Source organism: Balaenoptera ricei, chromosome 10, assembly GCF_028023285.1.
Source record: "Balaenoptera ricei isolate mBalRic1 chromosome 10, mBalRic1.hap2, whole genome shotgun sequence".
In the NCBI taxonomy this organism is placed as follows: Eukaryota; Metazoa; Chordata; class Mammalia; order Artiodactyla; family Balaenopteridae; genus Balaenoptera; species Balaenoptera ricei.
This window is the reverse complement of record NC_082648.1, coordinates 27,522,751-27,549,470: the sequence shown is the minus strand read 5'-3', so window position 1 is coordinate 27,549,470 and position 26,720 is coordinate 27,522,751. Positions and strand designations below refer to the sequence as shown.

Here is a 26,720-nt window from a genome sequence, read left to right as displayed (position 1 = left end):
AGGGTCAGCCTAGTTATTAGTCACTGTACCCACTGGCACATGAAGTGTTGCAGTGTCAGGTCTGCCTCCTTCCTTGCAGATGTCACCAGCTCCTGCAGGTCTTTTCAGACCTTTCGGCATGACTCTTCCATATGGCAGGAGCCGGGACAAAGAGCAGCTCTCAGAGTTCTGGATAGGCAGAAAATGCTTGTGTGGAGCCAGCAATTCACTCTTCAGAATCTTAGTGCCATATGCCCTGCACATGCCTCAAAACCCCAAGCAGGGGAGTAGATATTTTGAAAAGAATTTCACAAATGCCAATGAGCAACTGTTTCCTGAAAGATGCTTTAAGGGCAGAATCTTAAACTGTTTAAAAAGGAATCAGATATTGATACTATGCTTTATAACTCTTCAATACATGTTCTCATGTGATTTCATTTTAAGCAGGAAGATTTTTTTTCCCCTAAAAACACTGAATCAAAACTACTAAAAGTTCTTATAGCCTTCTCCATATGTATATTTATAACATATTCCATATGTTATATTTAAAATAATATCTATATAAATTATCATGTTTTATAGGACCAGAATGGATGTTTCTTGCTCGTGGGGAATTTCTATCCAAATCTGTCATCAGTTAATTTGTATTCTACCATGCAGAAGGAAGATGTGGTTTTGTATAGGTATGTGTCTCTGCATTCCCTGAAGTCCATTCTCTCATAGCAAGATGAGTCAACTTAGGAAATAAACACTTGATTTTGTACCACAATTCATGAGATGCATCAACATTTTGATATGTCATTTTTTAATGTATTTACAGACATCAAAATCTTCAGTGTGGTTCCAGGTGATAATTAAAAATTAGATCACAATGATATTTAAATGTCACATAATTAGTCTATCATCTCAAAACACAACTTAAAATCTTTAATTTTGTGTTAGACACCTTCATTCCAGTATTCTTTCTCAGTATACTAAAGAGCAAGGTAATCAAGGGAAGTTATCACAAGTGAGCGATAGGGGCAACTCCCGCTATTTATTGGCACTATTGTATGTTCTTCACATGAATTATCTAATGTAACCCTCTTAATACTCCCGTGAAGCAAGTAGCGTTATCCCCTCATTTTATAGACGAGGAAGCTGTGTCCTAGTGAGGCTGGGTAACCTGCCCAAAGTCACGCAGCTACTAAGTGACTAAGCTAGGATTCAATGCAGGTCTGTGAAAACAAAGTTCGTACTCTGCTACCACCTTTTAACTAAGAGAACTCCCCCTGGATCTGGGGAATAAGAAAATGAGAAGGTAAGGGAACAAAACACAGACTTTGTGTTCTATTAAGATCATGCAATAATGCCATAACTAAGGTCACGTGGTCTCAGGGAAGAGTTCTAATCAGGAAAAAATTTATCACCAGGTTCACATTACAAGAAAAAGAGAATGCCCACTATGACATGCAGGCATTATTCCTTTCCCTGCTTCATAATATAGTGTCACAAGAATAAACAGTCTGGTACTTTAACATGATCCTTCAGGAAGCTTTGGGAGCAAAATCCAAGCCTAATTGTGACCAGCACCAGTATTTTTCGAATCTATGTCCTCTATACTGTTTATCCAATTCGAAAGAGGAGAATAGGCAAGTGAGAGCTTTTAATCTGAAGGTTTAAATTACATCCTTTTAAGAGAGGGTGGGGGAGGAGGGAGAAAGAGCCTGCACTGAGAAGAACAATTTGGTTACTTGCACAAGATCAGACAGGAAGTGACAGCAAAGAGAGAAGAACTTTGCTCTTCTCACACCCAATTTAGTATACATTAGACTAAACTGTCCTTTGAGTTTAGCAGAAATTAAAGATCAGACATCAAGAAAATGTAATATATACTCACAATCAATAACTGAATTAAACTATCCCAAGCCTAGGCAGAATATCAAAGTAATAAGGTCACATAAATATTTCTGGTGATGATTCCCCAGAGTTAAAACTTTGTACACATTAGTGAGTGCCTCACATGGCACGAGGCATGCAAACTTATCTCTGTGTATCCTGTAAGGGAGCACCTTAGTTTAAAATAGAACTGAGAGAGAGGGGCTGGGATCTTCAGCAGGTAAGCTATGTTGAACTTTGGTCTATTAAGGGACATCTCAGGTCATGAATCTATTCATCTAGATTTACAAATGAGGAAACAGGATTTTTATTTTATGTTTTATTTAACAAACACAGCTCACATTGTTTCAAGGCACTGTTCTATGTACTTTACAACTATTAAATGATCTATGCCTTGTAAAAATGTTATGAGGTAGGTAATATTACCTCCATTTTACAGATTAGGAAACTGAGATACAGAGATGTTTAAGTGACCTGCTCAAGGCCACATAGCTGGTAAGTAGCTGAGCTGGGATTCAAACATAGAGAGTCTGGCTCTTGAGCCTATCTTCCTGACCACCAGGTTATGGTGTATCACTCTCTGTTTTGTTTTTGTTTTTTTTACGCCACATACAACAACCACTGTGTTTTCAATATCTGACCTTTCCTTTTCTCTCACACCCATACTGAATCTTTGTGTACCCTGTGACCTCCAGGCACCTGACTTTACAGACTCTGCCTGAGTTCTCCATTTCTGCTAACAACAGGTAATTCATCCTCTCAGCCATGCTCCAAACCTTGGCTTTATCTTTGAGCTTTCCTTTCCCCTTCATCCCATGATATCTTAAGTAATGGTCATTTATTTATCTTAATCCTCCTTCTCGACTGGTAGTTTTCCTCTTTGAATTTACTGCAGTGACTTGAACACAGTATATGTGCAATATAGATTCACTGTATTTAATCTGAATACCCAGGTTTACTGAGCTACTTAGCTATAATGTCCCAGTAAAGGCCTAGGTCTCCAGGTTAACTTCTAGTTCCACATTCTAAATGATGACCATCCTCACAAGCTCACCAATACCCCCCTGTCCCCCACCCTCTCAGTCCCAGTGGTTCTCATGACACTGCTCTCTCTTCTTCTTTCTCCTCTTAGACAAACCTCTATGTTCCCCTTTCGATTATGCTTGTGCTCTCTAGGGCTCAGTTCTTGGCCTTCTTCTGGTTCCTACACATTCTATTTTGGCAATATTAATCACATGCTTATGTACATCCTTTTACATTCCTACCCTCTTTCCTGAGCTCCAGATCCGTATTTCATCTGCCTAATTAATATCTCCAAATGGATGTCTTGCAGGTGCCATAAACTGAGTAGCATAAAAGTAACCTAATCAGCAACTCTACTCCCTCCCCTCATTCCAAACATAATCACTTTCCTTCTTGTCTGTCATCTCAACCAAGGCCTGCAGAGTTATACTAAAGTGCCGTGTCTGAGATCACATAGCTGGGAAGTAATGGGGCTGGGATTGGAACTCACCTCTTAATTCTAAAGCTTTCATCCTTAACCAATAACCCATAATGTCTCCAGAATATTCCATTTTTGTTTCAGGTATCTTTACCTGGACATTCCACAAGTCCTTTAAATTCATTATGTCTAAATCCAATTAATTTTTTTTGCCCCCCAAATATGTTGTTCTTTCTATTCTCTTGTAGTTCAGTAAATGGTACACCGTCTGCCACTTCATCCAAGCTAGGAGTTGAACATGACTCATTCCCTACATCCAGTCACGCAGTTCTCAGAAATCTCTCTCCCTTGTCCTAACCCTCTGCTTCGTCCAGGACCTCTTCCTTTCACACCTGTACCCTGCTCCATCTGTTTTTCCTTTCATCTGAGTCATTTTTCCAAAACCCACAGATGTATAATCATGTCACTTCCATGCTTTAATTAAATGCCTCTTAGGCCAGATAGTATTAGGCTTATGGGAAGTTTGAAATAACATGGGAAAATACCTATGTTTCATCCTACAAAACAGGATGCAGAATGACCATACATTATGCTACTGACATATATTTGTTAAAAATATCAGCTGAGAAAAACAAGCTGGAATGTTAGATATCAAAGCATTTTTCTCTGGGTGGTGGAACTATGAGTGATTTTGTATTCTCTACACTTTGCTGCATTTTCTTGATTTTCTATGAGGATTATTAATTTTTATTCAGACTTTTAAAAATCTTTTTTAAAAAGTCTCCATTGTTTTCAGGGGAAAAAATACAGCTTAGGCACACAAACCCATTGCAATTTATCCTTAGTTTACATTTTCTTTTTAAGCCTATCCTTCTACTCCCACACTCATTTCACTAGCCCTTCTGGCCTCTATTATGAGGCCAGAAAACCCCTAAACATGGCAGCTACCCTTTTGTTTCTACTTCTCACACCTGCTCTCAGCCTAGATGCACGCCTCTTCCCTACCTCCCTGTTCCTGTCTATTCTGGACCACCAGCACCTCCCACTCCTCCTTCAAGCCCAGTCCTGCTGCTTCTCAGCAGCCCGTCCCTCACCAGCATTCCTTCAGGCACAGCTGTTTTCTCTTCTGTGTTTCCCAAGCCCTTTTTGCACCATATCATGCTGATTTACTTATGTCTTTCTCCCCTCAGCAGACTGAGGCTTTGTGGAAAGGGCTTGCCTTGTTCATTTCTGTTTCCAGCACCAAGGAGAGTGAGCCTGCACACTGAATTTTTAAAGTGAACAATAGGTGGTTTTATTCAGGTGCAGGTTCTCTGAAGCACACTTCTTTCTTTTTTTTTTTTTTTTTTAAATTTATTTATTTATTTATTTTTGGCTGTGTTGGGTCTTCGTTTCTGTGCGAGGGCTTTCTCCAGTTGCGGCGAGCTGGGGCCACTCTTCATCGCGGTGCGCGGGACTCTCACTCTCGCAGCCTTTCGTTGCAGAGAACGGCTCCAGACGCGCAGGCTCAGTAATTGTGGCTCACGGGCCCAGTTGCTCCGCGGCATGTGGGATCTTCCCAGACCAGGGCTCGAACCCGTGTCCCCTGCATCGGCAGGCAGACTCTCAACCACTGCGCCACCAGGGAAGCCCCCACACTTCTTTCTTATATCTTTCCAACATACTAAACGGAGTCACCACAACATAAAGAAGTTTCTGAGTTCCCCATCAGTTCTAAGTGAATAATGAAAAGCTACCCTCAAGGCATTTATGAACTATCCACATGGTTAGTGAGGAAACTTTTCCATTATTCTACACATCATTTTAAAATGCCTACGACTTTAGTTGGAGCTTTCATTATAATACTAGCAACAATGAAAGATCGATTAGTAAAGCTGGATAATTTCTTCGCTTGTGTTGCCTTTCACTTTCTTGGAATTAAAGCTGATTTGGCAAAAGAAGAAACAGAGGTGTAATTTAATACTTGCCTTCAAATCTAACAAGGCCTCAACAGTTGTCCCCTTATCTTCCAAGAAGTGAACCAAAAGAAATTTAAAGCTTTATGGGGGGCGGGGTATAAATTGGGAGACTGGGATTGACATATACACACTACTATATATAAAATAGATAACTAATAAGAACCTACTGTACAGCACAGGGAACTCTACTCAATACTCTGTGATGACCTATATGGGAACAGAATCTGAAAAAGAGTGGATATATGTATAACTGATTCACTTTGCTGTACAGCAGAAACTAACACAACATTGTAAATCAACTATACTCCAACAAAAATTAATTTAAAAAATAAAAAATAAAGCTCTATAAAAAAAGGACTTGTAGCCCATCATAAGAAATGGATAACCAAAGTAAGCATTATGTTTTACCCCTCAGAAAACTTTGATATCTCATATTACACCCTATAAAATTAATCAACAATTTTAAGAAATACAATTAAACTTAGTGAGGAGAAATTGAAGGAAAAAGAGGAAAAGTTAGTTAACTTGTATTACACCACTGGTTTTCTGTTTGCAATTTACTTCTTCTTTTTTTTTTTTAATCAAGCCTCACTTTCTTTTTTTAAAATTAATTAATTAATTAATATATACATTTTTATTTTTGGCTGCGTTGGATCTTCGTTGCTGTGCATGGGCTTTCTCTAGTTGCGGCGAGTGGGGGCTACTCTTCGTTGTGGTGCGCGGGCTTCTCACTGTGGTAGCTTCTCTTGTTGCAGAGCACGGGCTTTAGGCGCGCGGGCTTCAGTAGTTGTGGCATGTGGGCTCAGTAGTTGTGGCCCACGGGCTCTAGAGCGCAGGCTCAGTAGTTGTGGTGCACAGGCTTAGTTGCTCTGCGGCATGTGGGATCTTCCTGGACCAGGGCTCGAACCCATGTCCCCTGCATTGGCAGGCAGAGTCTTAACCACTGCGCCACCAGGGAAGTCCTGCAACTTACTTCTGAATGTGCTTTTCTGTCATTTTTTCCCCTAGGAGATAATTATCTTTCTTAACTTTTGAGTATGTTCAAAAGTTATAAACCCTCAAGGCTTATATAAAACTATAATAAGTAAAATAGCAATTAAAAAACCAGAAATAAGCAGGAAATAAACATTTACATTTTTTAAAAAATATATGTTTCTACATTGTGGACACCACCTTCATCTATCTGCCCACTTCACTACATAATTTCTTTCATTTTTGGTGAAAGGAAAGATTAACTTTTAAAAAATCTGTTTCTTAAAAAAAAAAAAATCTGTTTCTTTTATATTCTTGATAAAATTGCTATTATTATAGTTTTAATACATTGCTACTCTGAGCTTATGTTGGCAATAACAGAGATTCGTTATTTATATAAACGTTAGTCTTAAAAAGTGCATATCTACACACTGATATTTGGCTTGCTGTATGAAATAGAGAGGAAGGAAATACTTTGAATAAATCTCAGAAAAAACTACCAATCAACCCATGGAAATATAACCTGGATATTAAAAGACTTGTGAAAACTGTGAAGAGAAATTTTCATTTCCATGGCACAAATTGATGAGTGCAGCATTCAACATAGTGCATTTCTACTAAAGCTCACCCACTGAAGCCTACAAATCTGAGAAAAGATAACTATTTTTAATGAAATTCATTCTAACCCATTTACCTGAGTCTCCTAATATAGTTTAAGCTATTTATGTAAACCCAAATTCATCATGCCAAACAAGAATTATAATACTGTTATCCCCTGATGCCCTCAAGTACCATTCCTGAGTGCTCACATGCATACACACTACGATAGTCGTTGACCCCTACCTTTCCTGTAACTTACGGGTTTTAGTATGTTTCCTTACAATGTTGTATAGATGTTATGGAAAAACCCGAACTTTTTGGCTCACCCAATAACATCTTCTTTTTAGTAGATTTCAATCTGTAATCTGCTGTAATACATGATTAACCTTAATTTAAAGATACTATTAACACGTTGTGGTTGAAAGCTAAAGGTATCATAAGGTGCTAAAATTTTTCTTTGATTCTGAGATTTTAAAGAATTGTCTGCTTACTTTGAGGTGTCTGGCTATATTTAGATCACTGGTGCAAAAAGTTTAAACACTGGAAAAGTGTTGCTTTGCTAAAGTATAGTGGAGTCAACAGTTTCAATGAGGTAGGTATTATCTTTTACATGGTAAAAATAACAGTATTCTATATTCACCACTGTAAGTGATTCTTGATCAAAATACATCAGATAATCAGTGAAAGAGTTACACAAGCTGAGACTATTTTCAAGTCTGTACTCAATTATTAATAATGATTGTTCAAGATCTATTTTAATATGTATCTACTTTCCTGAACTATCTTTGCAATTCTATTGTACCCCCACTTTCCATCCCCCAATCCCTCATTCTTCCACTCCTGGTGCGCAATTCAGGAAATGTCCATTAAATTTAATTCTGGTTTAAATGAAAGTTAATAAGACTATTCTGATGTAAATCTCTATATCGAGTTATATAAAGACTGAGGTAACTTTTTTACAGTTGTCTGCATAGTGAAACTCAAATACTCCATGATGTCTTAGAAGTTCAACACATTAGATGGTTTAAGAAGCAACTGACGGGAGGGATAAATTGAGAGACTGGGATTGACATATACCCACTACTATATACAAAATAGATAACTAATAAGGACCTACTGTATAGCACAGAGAACTTTTCTCAATACTCTGTAATGAACTATATGGGAAAAGAATCTAAAAAAGAGTAGATATATATATATATGTATAACTGATTCACTTTGCTGTACAGAAAAAAGTAACACAACATTGTAAATCAACTATACTCCAATAAATTTTTTTTAAATGTGTATGTTGGGAATGACCATGAAGTTCAAGTCATCGGGGTGCAAGACATTTGAAAGGACATGTTAGGGGATAAGGTTGAAATACTGGGTCAGGGCTTTGGAAAGTTCTCCAACTGATACAATGAAATCTTTCTACATAATTTTTAAGAAATATATAGCCATTTAGAAATTTTTAGGCAGAATAGTATGTGATCTAAGCTTCTCAGAGTGACAGCATATTGCAACAGTGAGAAGCATGGAGTTAGGCTGGAGCTAGACTGCTGGGTTTCTCAAACTTTTTTTTTTTTTCTTATCTGCCAAAGAAAAGTATTGGGCAGTAGGAAAAGCACTAGCTTTGGGTTAGGCAAATCTGCATTGAACTCTCTATTCTGTCACTTATTAGATTTGAAATCTTAGATAAGCTACTTAATCATTCTGAGACTCAGCTTTATTATCATTATATCTATAGTGCTAGGTTGACATTAAATGAAATAATTATGTAAAGTGCCTAGCAGTTAAAAGATGCTCAGTTAATGGTTACTGTCATTTTTATCATTATTATGTAATCTCATAGAATATATGTCCTCTGAGAATATGAACTAAAGGTTTTCATCGTGTACATAATTGTTTTAAGGCATCGAATAGCGCTACACCGTAGAAGTGACATGAAAACCAATTTGAGATTACAAACAGGAAGATGGGTCAGACTGCCTGTTCCTTCAACAGATCCCTGGTTGCACTGTAGTGTTAATAGTTTTAGAATCTTGTGTACAGCACTATTTTATCTAGTTACTGTTAAAGTTATTTGTAAATAATTTTCTAAATATAATACAGATCTGCGAACTGAGAGATCCACTACATTTAGGTCTTAAACAGAACAGAAAATCCTGCATATCCTGCCCAGATATGTCACTATTTGCTAGATATAGTAATTTTTCTCTTTTTAAAAATATATGACAGCTAGCTCAAGTTTTTAGTAAATGGTATTAAAAGGAACATCAGGATGCTTTACATTGAGTCTGTGTCATTTTATAATTTGGTATTAAAACAAGAAGACATCGTGCAAGGGAGGAGCACTAGTAAATTGAGTCCTCTTTGGACAAAGCTGAGAAACATCTTCTTAGTTGCAGGGAGCAGCACAACAGAACCTGCTATAATCATATACAGACGATGAGAATTTGTCTAATGTTTTATGGTGAACCATTGATGAGGCCAGCAGAAGGAAAATTTGTAGAAATAAAATCACCTTGACAGTAGAGTACCAGGGTCAAAAAGCAAAGTCAAGTCAATGTCCTTAGCTTTAATAAAAACAGTATGATCTGTCATCAACACAGCATTTTTACACTCGTGGACAATGCACTCTGAGATCTCCTGCTGTGTTTCATTTGATTTTTACCAAAACCAACAAAGGACAACTTATAGCTGGTGATTCATTGTGACAGGAGAAAGCCATAAAGATATGCATGTTTAGACCCTTGTAAATAAAAAAAAAAAAAAAAAGCAGCAGCTGACGATCTGGAGGGCTATGCTAACAAAGGAATATACCTACATACAACAGCACAGAATTATTATATTATTATCACTAAGGAGAGACTTAAGATCAGACTCAGTTTATATTCTTCAACTAAAGAATTTTAGAACCCTTTAATTAGAGAATTTAATTGATTTGTTCAAGGTCATAATGTTGGTTAGTGGATGAACAAGAAGTAGCATCAAGATTTCCTGGTTCCAATTGTTTAGTCTACTATATACTACTAACTTAAAAATTTTTTTAAGTTTATTTTTTATTTTTAATTGTGGTAAAATACACTTATCATCTTAACACTGCTAACATTTATGTTTGCATTTTGGAACAAGGAAAGGCAATGTAACAAGCACTAAAGCAGCAAAAGAGAACACGTTGTCACCATGAAGAAATTACATTCTAATACTCCTTTTTGGATGGGAGACTCATGTGGTATTTGGATCAACAGCTCTGCAGAGAAAATGTCCTTTTTCTTCCCACATATAGCATGTGCCAACCACTGCTTAAATGCCCATTAGGAGAAAGACCAGATGTACTATTCCATGTCTCACTAATTTAATAGGAAGCCCTATTAAGTCTCTCCCAAACCAAATAAGACTCATCTATGAAAATGTATACATAATAATATATGACAGGGGGAAAAAAGTAGTACCCAGCAACCACAGGCATCATCACCAATTAAAATATTTCCCTTAATAAAAACAGCTCTTACTGTTTTACAAATAGTTGCTGGTGGCATCATCCCAACTGTAAAAGAATAGATGTGAGTCTTGAGTTCCTTGGTTCTAAACTTTTTTTCCATTCACCGTGATTTAAATACAGAGACACTAAAATCTACTATTGTATCGAGATGTAAAGAGATTCACTTTGCAAAGTCCTGTTTCTTTAATGTTTCAGATATTGTTACCAAGTATGATTCACTTTCTCCCACTCACTTCCTTATTTAAACTTTCTCTGCTTGAGAGTCAGCATTTAAAATTAATTCACTAACTGGAAGAAAATAAACTACTGGCTCTTTGCCTATTTGTGATTTTTTTCAGGATCACTGTAAATTGAACTATAAGATAGACTTCATTTTAAAGTTCTGAACACATCAGTCAATCATTTTTTACTCTAATAATTTAGTATCAGTCCTTTTAAATTTCTGGCTATGTTAGTGCCACTTAAGATACAGCATCATAAAAAAAATTCTAAATAGATTTAGGACTTGGATTTATCCTTTACAAATTTTCCTATAATTGTCCAATTTTCAATTCTCAGCTCTCCTACAAAGATTGTTGTTTATAATCTATAAGAGAGACTAAACAATGGAAACTTTTTTCTTTTCTTCAGAATTATAAACAACTCCCCACTCCAGGGAACGCTATGATAATGCTTATATACCATCTTTGATCCAAGAAATTCCAAGTGCTTTGTAAAAGCCATATTTATTGATCTTTCCAAAGCACTATATTGACATGAATAAAGAATACAAATGCAATGGTCTTGTTACTGAAATTGTATAAAAGTTTCTGCTATAGCACAGGTAGACTATGAACATATTTCACCAGCAAATCAGCTCTTTGTTAGCTCAGAAATGCCGTTCAGGTGGTTCATCAAACTGCTGCTCTGATTAGAAAGGAAATGAACTTCTAGTTTGCCACAGTCTCTAGTCTATTCCTCATGGCCGCTGCATTCATTGACATTTCCTGCAATTAGGCATTTACACTTGTGACTTCTTGCATCAGGACACAATACCGGCCTGAGAGTCAGGGCACAAGGGGTCTGGACTTTTACTGTGAGCCTGGAAAATCACTTAAGCTTCCTGGGACTGTTTTTTCTTCTATAAATGAACTACTGAACCAAGATGATCTTCAGGATTATATAATTTCCTGTTACTTAGACCATAAATATTAGGGATGCAGCCTCAACATTTGGGCAACAAATAACATTTTCTTCCGATGTAAGTAAAAACAGTATGTTTGTGGTTTTCCTATAGCAAAGTCTTCACACTGTTCTGAATCTTGAAATCATAATAGAGAGATGAACAGAAATTACATGGAAGAAAAAGTGGAATATCTCCTCAGAGTAGGGGAAACATGCATCATCAGCTAGAGCTTGAAAACTATTCAACCAGTGGTGTGGGTGATCTGACTTATTCATCACATAAATGCTATAAAATAGTTTTCAAACCGTAGTGGAATAGTCAGTGCTTGAGACTTCCCTGCTGGTCCGGTAGGTAAGACTCTGCGCTCCCAGTGCAGGAGGCCTGGGTTCAATCCCTGGTCGGGGAACTAGATCCCGCATGCATGCCGCAAGAGTTCGCATGCCGCAACTAAGTCCACATGCCGCAACTAAAGATCTTGTATGCCGCAACTAAACATACTGCAATGAAGATCCCGCGTGCCGCAACTAAGACCCGGTACAACCTAAATAAATAAATAAATATTAAAAAAAAAAAAAAAAAGTCAGTGCTTCTTCCTAGTTATGCTTTACCTTTATCTCATGGTGCTGGTCCAGCTGTTCCAGTTCTAGGGGGCTTTCTCCATCTTCCCTCTCCTGTACCTTGGCTTCTGTGTCTGCCCTTCCTTCTTCCAGGGGGAGCACTGGGCCGACATGTAAAGTCCTGCAGCTACTGTCAGAAGCATTTTCATCACAGTCATTTGTTGTGGGGGATGCAGGGTCTGTGGCTGTTTCCTGTCTTTCTCCATTCACTAAGTTTGTATCGGGCAAGGGTTCAGAAGTCTGAATAGGAGTATCTGGGCTAAGAGTGGCCGCTTTATCCTCCTCACATTCCATCTGGGTTTGTGCTGCTACCATACCGTTAGCCACACAAGTCTGTGCACCCTGAGATTGATCTGTATCATTTCCCTGCTTCTGTGGTGAGTGTTGGGAGAGGAGTTTTTGCTGAGGTGTGGTTGTCAATCCATGCCTTCCTCGGGTTCTAGGCGCATTTAGGTTCACAGCAGAATCTTTTTTCAAATCACTGTAATTTGATAATGAGCTAAAAGATAAAATACAAAGGAAGTATGAAAATGTTGGCATGGACAAGTTCTAGAATAAAAACAAATTTATTCTAGCTGCTTAGGGATATTTAGTGAAGACATTTTTTTTCCCTCTGATGGTTTTAGAAACATAGGTAAGAATATCCCAGAGTAATTCTCAGTCTTTTAGGATGCTAAACATTTAAATAAAGATGATAAGCCTGAGCTTTACATATAGGGTTGAAAACATTTCCTTGGGCTGTTTATTAATATACCTAGTTAGTAAAGACTTAGATGTGCAAAATATTTAATAAGGCCATCTTATCCCAAGATTTTTACTTTCTTAACATTTTAAAAACGAGTATAGTTAGCCCTCAATTTATGAACAGGTTAGAAACAAAGGTTATTTTTCTTTGGAAAGCAGGACACATTTCTCAAAAACTTTATTGCACATGTTGCCATAGCCTCCTAACTTGTCTCTCTGCTTCCACACAGATCCCCTCCAATCTAGTCTTCCCAAGTTGGCCACAAAGATCAAACTCTCAGGGTTTTCCCCAAACACTTGAAGGTAAATCTGGCATCTTGATCATGGCCTATAAGACTCTATATACTATAGCCCCCACTAGCCCTGGCCTCATAAAATGCTATTCTCTCCTCACTCACTGTGCTCTTGTCATACTAGTTACCTGCTGTTCCCATCCCCAATAAGCAAATGTGCATATCTAAGGGTATTGTAGCTGCCATTCTCTCTGTCCAGGGCAATCTTCCCCAAGTCAATGGTGTGGTTTACTCCTTCCCATCATTCAGGTTTCTGCTCAGATGTCACCTCAAAGAGGCCTAATCCTAATAGTACATTGGAATTTAACTGCCAATATATAACAATGTTTCTATGGAAATATTTATATAGTACTTTAATCTAGGATTCCAGTGAGGACAAACACAAAACTCTGGACTTCAGTCTTGAAGAGATTCTTATGACCTAATGAGGAGAAAAAATTAAAACAGACTAATGCTCTGTGACGGTACAAAATGTGCTCGTCTTGTTCTCTGCTTTATCCCCACCTCTGAGCACAGCACTTGACATGTGACAGTGCTCAATAAATAGTTGAGGAGCAATGAATAACTCATTGTGATGGTGATCATGACAGTAATTCAATAATAGCAGCTAACATTTATTAACTGCCAGAAACTACATTAAGCCCTTTACATTGATTATCTTGTTTCATACTCATAATAATTCCAAAATAGGGACCCCACAAATAGAGAAATTGAGGCTTAGAAACTTATATAATGGGGCCAATGTAACGTGGCTAACAAATAATACAGCCCGTGTTCAAACCGTGAAGTCTGACTCTAAATCCTGTAGTCTTAACCCCACATTATAATAATACACTGAACAGGAAGGATGGAGTGAGGAACAGGTGAGCAGGCCACATACAAAATGTGGGAAGAAAGTCCAGGGCTGGCATCTTCCTCAGCACAAGCAGAGGTTATGGGATGAGGGCTCATGAGGGATGTGGGGAAAGGGCACAGCAGAAAGGTCCATGGACAATGCTGAGATGTGTGTTACTGTCTCCCTTCACTGTACTCCTCCCAGATACTGCTGATCTGGACTGGAGAACGGAACAGGGAATAACGACTGACAGTAAGAAAGCAATAAGAGAAGAAAAAAGACACCGTAAAGTTTATCACCACAGGAAGGAAAGGAAAAATCTGGTAGGGGAAAATGTCATATAAAAGTTGGAGGTTGTCAGTATAAGTAAATGTGACACACTCCACCGCTGATATCTGCCTTCTAGGAGCGTATCCCTTAGGCCTAATTTCTCCAAAAGCCCTTGAAGATTTGAATCAAACTGTCCTCCTTTTCCTGAACACATCAGTGTGCAGCAACACAGTGGAAAGATCCTTAGCAGATCCTCTGAACCAAACTTTGGACTTACTTAGGATCTTCGGAAAGGACCACTTTGGATGACAAGTAAGAATTTCCTGTAATAAGTGACATCCAGGGGATATGTGTGTGTGTGGAGGGGTGTAGGATAAGGTGGGGAGGGAAGGTTTAGTAAAAAGCAGTGGTTCAACCAATAAGTAGCAGATTCCTGTAGATGACAAACCATGCGGAGAAACCGTTGGCCTTGCAGTGTCCTTGGGAAAAAACAATGTTCAGTTTTGTGAGAAAATGTTATTTACTTCTTTCTAAAATCCTAGAGTCTTTCATAGGTCAAAAATCCTAGTTTCTCTTACTCTCAAAAAATGAAAACAAAAACAAAAAATGGAATAATAAACCACAGTAAAAAATAAATAAATAAAATTCACTTACTCCAAATACATCCTCCAAATCACTCCTATTAATAAACCAGAGCTACTTAGATTATTGCAAAGAGCAAAACTATGACGCATGAGTAAGGTTTTGATAGTGCCGTATGGTCTTACATGACCCCACTGTAACAGACATTGGTTCTTCCTGTCAATTTACTGTGGTAAATCAGAGCCTGCAGAATCTTGCTCTATTCCACCAAGTGCTAGTTTAAGCTGTAATAACTGGGGTAAAAGCGGACAGCCACACTGCACATGGACCTCACTGAACAAGGAATAAAAACTTCCATTCAAGTCCTATAGATCCAATGCAACACTAACCCGTACTTTTTAGGGCCTGTTCCTACTGGAAATACCTCATTAAAAACATATAATTATTTTTCGTACTGGCAGTGGACTCTGCCACAGGTAACATTCCTTCACCAGATTGGCCCAAATGCTCACATTACATCCTATCTGCTCTTAGAACAATTTTGCTTAAAATGCCATACATTACAGCACATCTCTCCTTAGAGCCAACCTTCAAGTTTTGCATCAGAAAATGACTTTGAGGGCTTCCCTGGTGGCGCAGTGGTTGAGAGTCTGCTTGCCAATGCAGGGGACGCGGGTTCGAGCCCTGGTCTGGGAAGATCCCACATGCCGTGGAGCAACTGGGCCCGTGAGCCACAATTACTGAGCCTGCGCGTCTGGAGCCTGTGCTCCGCAACAGGAGAGGCCGCGATAATGAGAGGCCCGCGCACCGCCATGAAGAGTGGCCCCCGCTTGCCGCAACTAGAGAAAGCCCTCACACAGAAACGAAGACCCAACACAGCCATAAATAAATAAATAAATAAAAATTAAAAAAAAATGACTTTGAATCTGTTAACTCTGAAAGAGTGAAAGAAAACTGATTTGGAAAAATATATTGAAAAAAATTGATATGGAAAAACTGCATGTTTTGTGTATGGAGAGGAGGAATACAAACAGTGGGTTACCAAAATAGTGAGGCTCAGAGGACTCAGTCTTTGGAATACTGACCCATTCGGGGCTTCCCAAAGCTACCCCCAAATCTGAGGATACAGGCTCTGGCACGCACTATGGAAAGGGGTCAGGGCTCCATCCCCTCCTTTTATTATGCAGTCACTGGACAGGGCCCTGGGAATCTGCAAACATGCTATTGAATCAACTTGCCATGAGAACCAAAAAATTTTCAATGGAAATAAATCATTCTAGGAAAGATTACTATAATTTAAGATATCAAAGGTATTAAAAATCCTACTTCTGAGGGGGAGATGTTGAAGTTTAAATATTTATGACTCAAGTTCCCATAATTGATTAAGAACAAAAAATGAAGACAGGCTTCTGAACTACTTTTCTCTAGAACTTGTTAGTAAATATAGTCTCACAAGCGAGGGACACCGCAGTTTTGTACTTGGTCACAATTTCCAGAAGATCTTAAAGTATTTCTAAGCTATGATTCATTACATAAATAACAATGCATCCTGCAAATAACTAATGAAATCATCTAATGGGAAACCATTCCCAAATATTACACTAGAATGAATGGAAATATTTGGCTTCAAGGATGAAAGTGAAGTTATACATACTGTTTAATTACATACAGACTTTTGGTGATACATAATAAAATCCTTCTGATAAAATTTTTTAAAAATTCTATTTAAGTCAGTGATGGGAATTCTAAGAAAAAACAATTGAAGGTCATATAAGTAGAAAAGCAACTTATGTGAGCTTTTTTTTATCTTTAAGTGAGAAATATACATTTCGGCTACCTTTGTGAACCGTCAGGACTAAAAAATATAAAATTATATCTAATAAATATGAATGGAAATTTAGCATGAATTTTGTTATTGCCAGTATCTCTTCACAAACCTAGTACAGTACAGGGGTATGGGGAGAGGGGAAACAGGGACTGAATGGATACAGAAGACCCACATTAAATAAAATGGGTCAGAAAGAAGAGATGGGACAGGCCCACAGGAGTTAAATTCAAGCATATGAAGTGAGAAGCAAAGAAACAGAGACAACTTCCTGCGTTTCCAACCCAGATATCTAGTGACCAATGGAATGACCCCAGGGAGTAACAACACACAGAGTGACATACACAGATACGCAGGAAATGAGATCTACACAGCACACAATGTGATGAGAAGGCTGGGACACAGAGCACTGCACACAGGTAATATATAATATAATATAATATAATATAATATGAATGAGAATTCATATTAGGGCAAGATTAGTATTTTAAAAATTCACTCTTTCTAAAGGCCTACCAAACCTAATGGAATAAAATACTCTATTTTTTATTTTAAAATCTGTAACTCTATCATACTTTTTAAAAAACCAGCTTTCTTCTCCCCTCTGCCTTCTCCCATTGTAAGTTAGCTCTTACCTGCCTCCTTCAAAGCGACTGATGAGATCTGATATCTTACTGGGTTTTTCTTTTGAGACACAAGAAGCAGAGGCAGGTTTAACTTCCTCCATCCTTGGTTTTGCACTAGATAAAGCTTTATGCCTGGGGGTTTGGTGTATATTGGACGAAGGTGAATTCTGCAGGTGTAGTGGCTTTGGAGGCACTGTAGAAAAAGAATTAATAGAATTCAGTATTTCACTGATATTTGTTCCTTAACAAAAGAATTCTGGTGTCCTGGGTGCAAAAATCTTTACCATTATCAATCTTTTGTAAAGGGGTCTGTCAAATTTGTACTGAACCTTAACCAAGAGACCTTTATCTATCTTGGACATTTACTCTGTGTCCTGTAGAAATCCCATCTCCAAGATTCAAGTGGTTCTTTTAATTTTAAGTGATTTTAAATATGGCTTTATTAAACATCTATGGATCTACATATGGCTATGACATTCCAAACTCTAATACATAGCAGTTATTTATCTACACAGAGAAAGGAAAGCATTAAATTTGAAACTAATTCCTAGACATACATTGCTTGCTATAAAACAGATTTTCTAATAACAGGGTGATAATGGATATACTAGAAACCAGAGCTAGTAGGTTAGACATAAAAGCCAACAAAAAAACCAACAAACAACAGTAATATAATATTGCACTACTTAAAGCATCTTCCCAGTTAAAAGCACCTTATCTCATTTGACCTTAGATGAAATTTTTTCTTTACAGTCCTCTGAGGTAGATCATTATTTGCCTCCTATGTCTATGAAGTCTTAGAGAGCTTAAGTGATTGGCCTGGTGTAACAAGGCTGATCATATTTCATAACTGGTACCCAGACTCTAGCTCCTTCCATTATTAGCACTGCTCCTCATCATAAATCTGCAAAAGGTAGTTATAGAAGTTCTATTACTATTGTCTGCTACATTAATAGTTGCCTAGCATTAATATACCACAAATCATTTGGTTACTAATAAGTCCTCCACTCAATTAATTGAATAGTAACAGATTATTTCCAAAATACTAAAATCTACAGGTTTTCCCTAACAGATGAGAAATTCTGTAGATGAGAAAATATAATATGTCACAAATGTTTAATCAGTACAGGAATTACTTCAATTTTGAAAACCAATACAGTATCATTTTTCTCTTCAATTAACATTCTGGGTAAAAGAATATATAACTATACATGTTTTAACAAATCAAATAGAATCATCTCCTTTTTTCCTTTTTTAAAACCCTTTTCCTAACTTCTGGAGAAAGGGTGGGGAATCATGTCTTCTTCTAATTACATGCCCCATTTTCCCAGAGCTGTTTACCCTGGTTTTCAGTAATCTCATCTCTTTTATGAACTTAGCTAGCTGACAGTTGCCTGATGCTCACTGGCCCAGATTTCATCATTTTTGTGCCAGTTATCAATTCTTACAGAGAAGGGAGAAAAAAACATATACACACACACATACATATATACACGTGTGTGTGTGTATATATATATATAAACACAATGAGCTACAGGTATAACAATTTACCTCTTTCCCTGTCAACACAAACAAGAAGAAAATTCCAGTGAAAAAATGAAATGCTTCTTTTTATGAAAATGATACTATTTTCCAAGATGTACTTGGGGGTGGGGGTGGGATGGTTAGTATAGTATCCATTGGAAAGGAAGGGGCTTACACAAGTGTGACATTTGTTCATTTTAAGGAAAAATTTCCTGTGTAGAACAAATATATACCAAAATAGTAAACCAGGACAATATTCCACCCCCCCAAATAGTTTTAATATTAGGAATAATTTCGATATTCCTAACTAGAATATTCAAAGAAGTGAATGTGTTCTTTATCATTCTGTGTGTAAAGATTGTTATAAAATAACTCTTCCATCTAGAGTTTACTCAGTGAACATTCTTTCTTTGATACTTGAAAGATGCAAAGAAAATGATATGTATCAGCCAGTCAGTTTCTCAGAGATGACTCCACCGACTTTTCCCATCTCAATTATGCCTCTTTTAAACTGCATCATAGCACTGTGTACTTTTTCTCTAAAGTGCTTATAATTATTATATAATTATTAAGTAGTAATAAGCAGTATTAAATAATAGATCAGCAATAAAATATTAAATACATTATAGATATAAAGCTTTCTCTTCCACAAGTCTGGAGTCCTGTGAGGGTAAGGAATATGTTTGTTTTGATCATAACTATATTCACAGTAACTACCTGCACAGAGATTGGCAAATTTGTGGATTACATGAAGAAACTAATGTGTCATCAAGGAGCTCATATTCTAATGGGGAGACAGTTTCAAGATGTTGATAAAGCAGAGCACTGGGTACACGGTTAATTTAGAGGCACAGAGGAGGTCTCTATTTCAGCAAGAGAGACAATCCAAATGTGTATATTCTCTGGTTTATGATACATTTTAAATAAAAGAGCACAAATGCTACATGGTATATGACAAAAATCCCAAGAGGGTCATGAATGGCTAAAGTGTCAGAAACACTGTCTTAGAGGAAAACAATGCATACTCTGATGAAAAGACATAACTGACAAGTGAAAATGATTCTTCTCTCTTGCTCTCATCATTTTTGATTTTTCTTTTACACCATGGAGGTCAACATTTCCAAATGCTCTCTGGACATCTCCTAGGTGTCCTATCAGCACCTCTGGTTCATTATGTCTGAAACTCTACTTACTACTTCTTCCCCCTGCAGCCCAAAGGATGTAAACAGGAAAAAGTGTTCAATCTAACCAATAATCAGAGAAATGCAAATTAAATCCACAATACCACTTCAGCCCCATCAGATTAACCAAAATTTCAAAATCTGACAATACCAAATGTCACTGAGGTGTGAAGCAATGTGAACTAATACATTTTGAGAGGGATTATAAATTAATACAACTGCTAAGATCTCTCCCTCCCTCCCTTCTCTCCCTCTCTCTCTATATATACAAACTTATACACACACACACACACATATATATATATATATATCCAAAATATATATCATAGAGAAATTCTTACATATCTATACACGGTTTTTAATTTTTTTTAACTTTTTTTTGATCCCAACTAATATTTATTGAATACCTATTAAGTTCTATGCACTTGATCATATCAATGAACAAAGGGAAAGATAAGAAACAAAAAACATAATAAGTAAACCATGTATCAGAAGGTAGTAAATGCTAAGAGGAAAGGGGAGGGGCTAAAAGAACAACCCAGGGGATCTGGAGTGTAGGGAGTGGGGGAAAAGGGCATACTGCAGTATTAAGTAGGGTGTTCAGAGTGGGCCTCTTTCAGAAATTCAGATTTGAACAAGACTTAAAGAAGTTGAGGGAATTATTTGGGGAAGAGCATTCTACCAGGTAGGTGAAAGCTACACACCAGTGGAGGCCAACGTGACTGGAGCCAAAGGAACAGGCAGAGCAGGTATTGAGGTCAGAGGGAGGGCCTGAGAAGGCAGAACCTGTGGAGTGCTGTAAGGATTTAAATTCCTGTAGAGCGCTGAGCTGAGGGATGATATGATATAGCTTAAATTCCAACAGCACCACACTGGCTGCTAGGTAGAGAATGTAGGGAAGTAGGGTGGGAGCAGGGTAGGAACAGGGAGAAGAGTTAGTGATGCTGAAAGCTCGGCTTCTGTGCACTGGTGCCGTACTGAATCTCGGAGACAGAGTTTTGGGTGAAGTAGAAAAGAATAGCTTTATTGCTTTGCCAGGCAAAAGGGGAACAGAGGGCACCTGCCCCAAAAAGCTGTGTCCCAACCTAGGAGGATTTGAGGAGGAGTTTTATAGCAATGGGTCAAGGGTGGGGTTGCTGATAAGATTAGGGTGTGTGCAGGGCTTGCACTCCTCTAATCTGGTCTCAGGTAATCTTGATGAGTTACTCTGGTTCCTTTAATTCAGCCTCAGTTGGAATTCTCTGGTATGAAGAATGCTGACATCTTAAAAAGCTTAAAGACATAGTTCTGTGTATCCCTTGAGGTGGAACCAGGACTTTTCCCCAAGGCTGCACTATTGTTTCTTGGCTGCCTCTCCCTTGTCTTTGGATCCCTTCCCTTCCCGGATTAGCAACAGTTCGAATCTGTCCTTTGGAACGCAGAGAAGGTCATGAAGGATGGAGTCAAGAAATGGGGGACAGAAAGGCTTCAGTGCCCAGGAGCCCCACAGGGTCCTGCTTGGTTTCATTATGAGATTACTATATAATGGTGTTTAAAATGAGGTAGTGAGAAATAGTTAGATTCCAGATATATTTTAAAATTAGTTTACCTGGGAAAAAAAAAGTAGTTTTCCTGAGAGATTAAACGTGAGGTTTGAGAGAAAGAAAGAAGAATCAAGAATGACTCAGACATTTGGCCTGCCCAACTGGCAGGATGGAACTGTCATCAACTGACACAATAGGTAAAGCAATTTTTGGAGAGATCAGTAGTCTAGTCAAGGACATGCTAAGTTTGAGGTATCTAATTGACTATAGGTAAAATGGGCTCTACTATAGCCAATTTTACGGATAGTAAATAAAACCAAAAAATTTAATTATTCAAAAATTTCCAAGTATGCAAAATAATTATTGAGAATGAAAAAGAAACTAATTGCCACTGTCTACTGAAAGAAAAATGCATAAGGAAAAGTTATGAGTTAAGTTTTATTCAGGGACCTTACTAAGGACTCAAGCCAGGGAGACAGCCTCTCAGCCCTGAAGAACTGCTCCAAAGAGGTAAGGGAAGAGCCAAGATATATATGAACTTTCTTTTGCTGGGAAAAACATGTAATGAAGCACAGAATGATTACTGCTAATCACAAAGAATAGACAGACATCTCAAGTTAATGATTTTAGTGCTTTTCTATGTAGGGAAGATTCAAGAATCTGGGGTCATTGAAATTTTTCCTTAGATAGGTATCTTAACTATCTAGGGGATGGTATATCCAAGCAAAGAATGCTTCCTGTTTTTCTCCATCCTAAATTCCCCTCAGGGTGCGCAGTTGGTGGGTTATTAGCTTGATTCCTGTAGAATTGGAATGGCAGTAACACTTTTTTTCTTTACACCAGTTTAAGTTTGGGGACTACCATTTGTAACATATTATACTTTAAGAATGAAACATTACACATAGAATGCTTTACCTTAGAAGCAGATGAAATGAATTACTCAGTTGTGTAAATTGAGTATATTTACTTAAATTATTTGAACAATAATGCGGCTTTCAAAGTTGATGAAAATTTTTTAAACATTAAGGCTTAATGATTGAGAAGTGACACTATGTGGGCTTTATCAAAATAATTAACTATGGAGAATGTTAACTATGGAGCTAGTTATGTCTAGCTCCTAAGAGAAAAAGTACAACTATCTTTAATTGCTAAGAAGTTCTTTTGAGTCATGTCTAGCATGGCAGAAAATAGGCCAATATTAAAAGTGGTGAACAAGAAAGACATATTGGAGTTGCTCAGTAATTTGTTTGACTGGTAGGATTGGTAAAAAGTGAATAAACCATTGTTTCCCAAGGCCTTAGGGTATTTTCTGAGGCAAAACAAGCCCTAACTATAGAAGGAATCCATTTCAAAAGCTACAGGCTTAGATTCAAATGAAAGCTTATCTAATCTAAAATTTAGGTCTTTTATCCTTTTGAAAAATATAATTCTTCAAAAATATCTACTTGTTAGTAATTTTTTAAATTTGAGATATAACTGACATATAACATTATATTAATTTCAGGTGTACAGCGTAATGATTTGATATTGGCATATATGACAGTAAGTCTAGTTAACATCTGTCAACACAGTTACACGTTTTTTTTTTCTTGTGATGAGAACTTTTAAGATCTCTTAGCAACTTTCAAATATACAATACAGTATTATTGACTATCGTCACTATCTAAATCCTCAGGATTTATTTACTTATCAGTAATTAATAAACACAAAAACATAAACTTGATGTTGTTCCAGACACATTACTACATAATCCCCACTAATATAAGTAGTCAGTTCTCTCCTTTTAAACATCACCAAATATTAGCACTCCACATGAGAAACAAACACATAAAGAAGATACAATTATGAGCCATTTTTAGGATCTAGATCAGAGCTTCTCAAACTACTGACATTTCGGGTCAGATAATTCTTTGTCAGGACGGTGGAAAAGGCTGGCCTGTGCATTGTAGGATGTTGAGCAGCATCCCTAGCCTCTACCCACTAAATGCCAGTAGCAACTCCCAAATGTCGTCGCAAGCAAAAAAGCCTCCAAATAATACTCATGGGGTCAAGAGGAGTGCAACAGGCCTGCAAAATTATCTCCAGCTGAGAACTACTGATCTAGAACAACAGTCTTCAAATGAATGAAAATTCCATAATGGATCTTGAAGCCTCAACAGCCTCGTCATGCATAACTTATAAGGGAGTTGCAAGGAAGTGGGCAGAAAGGTGTCAGTGTCATAATCCCTCACTCTGAGCAGGAAGTCTCCGTTAGCATCCCCTTCATTTCTCAGCCTCAGTCACCCAAATGTTCCTAAGGATCTGGAGAAATTAAAAGTAGCTTCTCTCTACTAGAGGGTGGGAAATACTATCTGTCAGCAAGTCAATAAGTGGTGCTCAATCTATTTGGCAGCTGATCTGACAATACCAAGATGTAGCCTCATTTCAGGACGCTGCTCTCTTTATGGCACACAGTCTAAGTTTTAAACAAAGAACAGCTGAAACTAAAAGAGACATGATGATGGAGCAGGATTCATTCAGTAAGTATTACTGAAGGCCTGCGATGCTGTGTGCTAGGCACAGGGGATGTAGTAGTGTAAAAGGCAGAAAAAATAACCAACATGGATGAGTTAAATATATAGTAGACCAATCTGTAATGAATGAGAAAAACCAAAGCAGGGATGATCAAATATGAGACTTAAGGGGTGATGGTGGGGTTAAAATTTTAGCTAGGGGGGCCAGGGAAGGGCCAAACAATGAGTGAGAATATTTTGAAAAAGAAGTATAAAGTACTCTATGTAGTTTATTTACTATCAGGAAATACTCTGTCGTTATGTAAAATTATATATATAAACCCATATTCAAGATAGGAAGTAATTATATATATTTAAATAGCAATACATTGACTTTAATATAACTGCAAACAGCAAAAAGCAAGGTCAGTGTTTTCTCCCCTAAAGAATAGGATTATTTGGCATACGGCAGCTCAGGAAGGACATTGCTAGAATTTACCTCAATGAACTAAAAAAACAATGAAGTAATGCAATGCATCTTTCCAAAACAGTCTTTATAAATAATGAAATTCATGCTTTTGATCTGGGCAATTACATAAAATTGAATTGTATTTATTTCTTACATATTTTTTAACCTTATTTGAGGTCAGCTTAGGTCTAATGAGCAAGATGGAATTTTGTATTGTGCAAATAAAATGGCTTAAATCATGATCAGAAAATTTTCTATTTTCATATTCACAATGTTATAAGGAATATGGCCAAAGATTAAGGTTATAAACTCATGAATGAGCTAGTCATTTGAATCTCCAATTATCTGACCTTGTTTGATAGCCATATCTCATACAACTACCAATAGAGCTATCAGTGAGAACAAAAAGAAAAATATCCCATAACCTGGAAGACTCCATTTTACCCCCATTAAAGATCTCTTTCAGAAATTCTTAAAACATAAGAACAAGAAAGAGACCAAAGTAAATACAAAATAATCCAAATAGAAATTGATTTTTCCAAAGTATAGTGATTCTGAAAATGCCTAGTATTGTTTCTTGGCTGAATGTTCAGCATTTGATATAAATGAAAACATATTAGAAAGAAACTACACATTAAGCCACAGTGTAGCATAGTTTTGTGTTTGTTACACTTCAAAAGGCCTTGCTCTCAATCATCAAAATTATAATTCTGTGCTTCTTAAAGTTAATACACAGTTTACTAGAAATTTATTTGTAAAAGAAAGTGGTCACTGAACAAAGCATTCAGAGATTTCCACCATTATAATTTTTAAATAGACGGACTCTTTTTCTGTGGATGACTTTACTAGGAAGCCTGAAAAGCCCCAGTTCCTTAATATTGCAAAATCACATTCTTGCTAAGTATATTAAAGCACTGTTTTAGAACAATCTGTTTCACAGACCCTCTGACGTCTAGCAAGTCACGACGACTTTCCGACACACACGTTAATTTGTTACATATTTATTATGCAAACAGTAAGTTAGGCTCTTGTACTATGTCAAGCATAATGCATGAAGAGATCACATTTCCATTAAGGGGACATGTAAACAATTTATGCAACATGAAAAGAACCATAATAGAGAAATATATAAGGTGTTTTAGGAGTAGAAACCCTGCCTGAGTAGGTTCACAGACTGACTTTTCTCCTGAAAAAATAAATGCACCCAGTTCCTCCCATTTAGAGCTTAAAACTCTTTCTTAGTGATCATCATTCTTCTGTGTTGTCTTCATCAATGAAGAAAGCATGCAACCTGATCAAAAAAACGCGATCAGCATACCTTGTGGCTTTGGACTTGCAGCTGAGTGTTTTGCTGGAGTTTTCCCATTTATTCCCTGAGCCTCTTCATCAGATACATTCTGATCAATCAGTGTGGTTGTGCTGCTTTTCAAGCAAGGTGAAACTATAGTGATCTTTGGACAGGTACTGCTGCCTGGGAGAGTTCAAAAAGAAAGGACAGGTAAATGCAGAGGTGGAGCATAGCTACGTCTCAGGACTTAATTTCTTCTGACCCCATAAAAAAAAACAGTCACAGTTACAAGAGTATGCATTGAAATACTTTTCCCACGTGTGCTGGCCTTGACAAAGAGTTTTCCTGAGAAAGATCTCATTCCATGTGCTTGAGAAACCTTATAATACATGCTGACAGAGACTGCTGACTACTACACACACACACACTCTCTCTCTCTCTCTCCCCACCACCGCCCCCCTCCCCGCCCCTTTCCTTGCAGGGCCATGGAAAGGGCAGAATGCAGCTGCTATGATGCAGGTGAAGGAGAGGACCAGAGGGCCCCAGCACTAATCTGTTAAAAGCGTTCCTTTCCAGCATCCAGTCAGTCACCAGTCATTGAGTGGTTCAAAAGAACAAAGCAGGAAAGCACGAACATGACAGCTGACCTAAAGACTCTAGAAGAATGGCTTGATTAAAAATGAAGAAATCACACACACACACACACACACCATGCCCCTCTCTCACTAGCTTACTCAGACTCCAAATCAACGTATTATTAATACCCGTTTTCAAAAAAAAAAAAAAAAAAAGAATGATGAGAGTATGTAGATAATATTCATATTTAGTTACAACTCAAAAATCTTTGAAACACTGCAGTGCTTTAAAACACTGAAATACATCATGAGGCATAGATGGAGAACAGATCAATTCTTTGTTCAATTTCTGATATAAGAAGTTAAATACTGAATTTCAGAGACTTTTAAAGA

General features: G+C 37.4%; 1 protein-coding gene across 2 annotated transcripts in view; it reads right to left on the bottom strand.

The window, feature by feature from the left end:
• Positions 1 to 26,720, bottom strand: part of FGD4 (FYVE, RhoGEF and PH domain containing 4) — a 214,824-nt gene that overhangs the window by 49,937 nt on the left and 138,167 nt on the right. For both annotated transcript variants that reach the window (XM_059935621.1, XM_059935620.1), the window contains exons 2-4: positions 25,783 to 25,935; positions 17,285 to 17,468; positions 12,092 to 12,599 (exon numbers count right to left, since the gene is read on the bottom strand). In XM_059935621.1, coding sequence (XP_059791604.1) covers positions 12,092 to 12,599; positions 17,285 to 17,468; positions 25,783 to 25,935 — 845 coding nt within the window. The remainder of the gene's footprint in view (positions 1 to 12,091; positions 12,600 to 17,284; positions 17,469 to 25,782; positions 25,936 to 26,720) is intronic.